Source organism: Coenobita brevimanus, chromosome 66 (genome assembly GCF_032717465.1).
Source record: "Coenobita brevimanus isolate Jiangsu-jjx chromosome 66, ASM3271746v2, whole genome shotgun sequence".
In the NCBI taxonomy this organism is placed as follows: Eukaryota; Metazoa; Arthropoda; class Malacostraca; order Decapoda; family Coenobitidae; genus Coenobita; species Coenobita brevimanus.
The window spans coordinates 40380691-40384425 of NC_137019.1; the positions used below are offsets into that span (position 1 = coordinate 40380691).

Below are 3735 nucleotides of genomic sequence, written 5' to 3' on the forward strand. Positions count from 1 at the left end.
AGGAACGCTAACGATAGCATGGACACGAACGCTATTTTTATAAAAACTATGTTTTGGGGTTGTTTTTGGCATGATTATACAATAGAAAAATAAACTGTTATCGAAAACATAATAAGAGTTTTATTATATTTGCAATTTAATACAACATATTACAAATTTTCCAAAGTATTTATTTTTTTGTCCACGGCCGAAAACAAAACGAACAACAACAACAACACCGCCAATTCCAAAGACTCTTTCTTCGCGTGAGATCACAGCAATAGGATCGGTGTGTGGTGAATCATAATGGAGTCCCTCACCGATAACACCCAGCATAATCAAGAAATGGCGCAAGAGAGTCCAAAGACACCCAAGTTCAGGAGGGGTGCCAACTGGACCTCCGAAATGGAACTGTTTCTGCTTCAACTAGTGGAGCAGAATAAACATGTGGTCGAGAGTAAAAGGTATGTTGTCATATTTTGTGATGTAGTTGTAATGACATTGGTGTTTGAGATATTTCTCAAGATTCTGAAGTTTCTCTAAGAAAACTACACAGAATGTGAGCCACAGTGCATAGGTCCTGAGTTGCCTGTGACTGTCTCCATATTAACAAGCTTTACAAATGAAGTCAGAGCTGGCTGTGGATTTGGATTAAAGGAGATTGTAAAATTAGGCCCATTTTACAGTTATGACCCTAGGCTTGACATATGGATGGTTGTGAATTTGGTTCCACAGAGTGTAATAGTGTAGTTAACCACTAATACAAATACAGGCCTGCTTTGCCAGGGAGATCATTGTGAAGTTGGATACATGGAGAGTGTAATCACACATGTTCAAATAATCTTGTGGTGCATACTGTGAATTTTGATCCATGCACAGCATAGTATTAACAATCATACTTGGTATTACAGCCATAGAGATGGATGGTGTTGAATATGAAGTAAAAGTATTTACTGTACAGTATATTGGATTTTAGGTTAAGAAAAAAAAAGACAAAAAAATTTTATCAGTTTGGTGTCATGATAAAAGTGCCCCCTCCCCCCGTTTTTTTTTTTTTTTTACAAAAGTAGGTTTAAGTAGGCTTTTCTTATGCAGTTCAATATTTTGAGCAATTTGTCTTACCTTACTGTCAAAGTGGTATATGTTGGATACTGATTTCCCCATTTTCCAAGCTAGCTTTATCAGAATTTGGCCATCATTATGCATTTACTATAATCTGTATCGATGAAAATTGTTTCAATCAATTTACCCTGTTTCATTCTTTGCTAACAGGTTCAGCAATGAGGTCACGGCCCAAAGGATTACCCGAACGTGGATGTCTATTGCAGACACATTAAATGCAACCTTCCCAGGCCGTGCACCGCTTGATAAAACAGCAGTGCAAAAAAAATGGTGGCAGTTGAAAAAGAAAGGGAGGGATGAGATCCAGAATTTTAGATCACTATCCTGCAAGACTGGTAAGATTTTTTTTTTTTTGTATGCTATGGCATGTTAGATAATATAAAAATTTTATGACTATTTTGCTTGGTTCTTATTGATTACCTAACTTATCTGAGTCATATTGGCAAGAACTGAAGAACTGGCCCAAATGAGGCAGCTTCATTTCCTCTCCCTTACTTACAACTTAGTCATCCCTTTCCAGCCTCTTCTGTTTCCAAGATAGTTCATAGCCAAGCTTTTGTAATACCCAAACATAACCTACATTTCTGCCTCTGCAGACCTACAGTATTCATATTAAAACTTTTCATCAATAAGACCCCCTCTCTTACTTATATATAAACTTTGTGTGTGTGTTTGTGTGTGTGTGGGACTGATTGTCATATTATACATTTTTTCAGGTGGTGGTCCTGCTCCTCCCCCCCTCAGTGCTGTTGCAGAGGCAGTGATGGAAATCCTAGGCATAGGAAATAAATCACTATCAGGGGTCAGCCTTCCCCCTGTCAGGGATTCATCGTTTGATATGATGAGGTGTGTGTTGTTTTGTCATTTAACATATGCTAAGCAGTACCACAAATTAGGGGAAATGCTCTAAGTTCATGGGCACTTAAACTAGGAGCACTGAAGAATCATTCAAGTGTGTTGTGGAAGGTTGTATGAGGACAAAGGAAAGGGGGCAACATGTGTTAGAATGAAGTGAAACAACTGGTGCAAGAAAAAAGTTAACTACCCTGACTTAAATTGCAGTAGAACACTGAGAATGAGAGAGGATTATATGTAAAATGATGTCATATGATGGTACAGAATATAAGTGTGTTCTAAGCCTACCCAGTTAATATGATAATCTAATGTATCTAATGAAGGTAATGTATTTATTTGTTAGATACAGTTTTCATGGTTATTCTTTGGGTTTCAGTCAAAATGCTTCTACCAGTACATCATCGTCAGAGCCAGTGGAAGGAACTTTGATGACGGGGATCCAGCATCAAAGCAACATTACCACAATAACTTTCCCGGCTCCAAACGATGTCCCTGACAGAAGTGTTTCACCAGTTCTACTGCCTTCACTTCAGCAGGAGCCTCGGGCTACAGAATCACCTATGTCGTCTCTCCTTTCAGCCCATGCACTTCCGCCCGCTAATTGTACAAGACTGGGGAAGGAAGAGTATGAGGAGGAGGTGCGCAGACTGGAGCTCGAGCTTCTAAGGGCTAGATGCATAAAGGAAAAGAAGATCGCAGGCGCCTATGAAGCTAAGCAACGAGCTTATGAAGCCCAGCTGGAGGCAGAGAGGGCATCCAAAAGAGCGGCTGAGGCCGACATTAACCTTAAAGAATTTTTATTAGCTTTATATAGGAAGCACCCACCATCCACTCACTTGATGTAGTGCTACTCTCGGGTGTCTGTCCTTTCCTCTCCTTCCTCCATTCCTTCCCTCCTCTTCTGTCTTTCTTTACTTCGTTCTTTCCACTTCTATCTGCCTATTGGTGAATTTACACTCCCTCGTTTGTCTTTTTGTCCTTCTTTCTTTCCTTTTCCTTCTGCCTGTTGGTGACTCAACACTGACTGGGTTTATTGCTCATGTAATACCACTCAGGGATGAGTAAGGCTGGTCATTCTCATCTTAAATGCCAGGACCAACGTGCCTAGCCCCAGGCTCCTGTGTTCCTCATGGGGCAATGTAGGATTGGATGATGGATGGACTAATTATTATCATTATCAGCATCCACAATTTTCCCAGGCCATGGTGAGATGAGGTAGGCTAGCTAAGTCAGGAAAAACTTAGAACGAGATTCTAGTCAAAATACAGTGCAATCACTTCTCTGGACATCACCAAACACAATCAATAAACTGATAAAAAGGTCCTCAATTGTGTTTTCTGAATACCCATTTATACCCAAAGTATTGTATCCAGCAGATACATGATCCTGTAACAATCACTGCCAAAATGTTGTTTTCCAGATTAATACCGGTAAGTATATTAATAGTGACTGAAACATGGTGAGCTTTACAATAAGTGATAATCATATTCAAATTAGTGAGGTGAGGAGGAAGTGTGGGAACAGGTAATTGAAACAGCAGGCCAAGATATACGGTAATCAAGTGGTGTGGCGAGATGGAGAAAACCAATGACAATATCACAAGGTGAAAGTATTGGCTCTAGTGTTACTGGTTACTATGCTTCCATTATCACATTCCTTGACATTTTCCCACATCTTTGAAGAACCACCCTTATATTCATGACAAGCAACATTGTACATAATAACATGCTCAGTACGACTCCTTATAACCCGTTTCTTTTTCCTCGTAGACCAATTACT

At 39.7% G+C, this 3735-nt stretch overlaps 1 protein-coding gene across 1 annotated transcript; it reads left to right on the top strand.

Moving 5' to 3' along the window:
• Nucleotides 1-377: 377 nt before the first annotated feature.
• Nucleotides 378-3168, top strand: LOC145405283 (uncharacterized). The gene is made up of 4 exons (XM_080276696.1): nucleotides 378-443; nucleotides 1252-1436; nucleotides 1818-1947; nucleotides 2333-3168. Exons 1-4 carry the CDS (start codon nucleotides 385-387, stop codon nucleotides 2799-2801), a joined length of 843 nt encoding a protein of 280 aa, XP_080132822.1. The 5' UTR covers nucleotides 378-384; the 3' UTR covers nucleotides 2802-3168.
• Nucleotides 3169-3735: the final 567 nt, after the last annotated feature.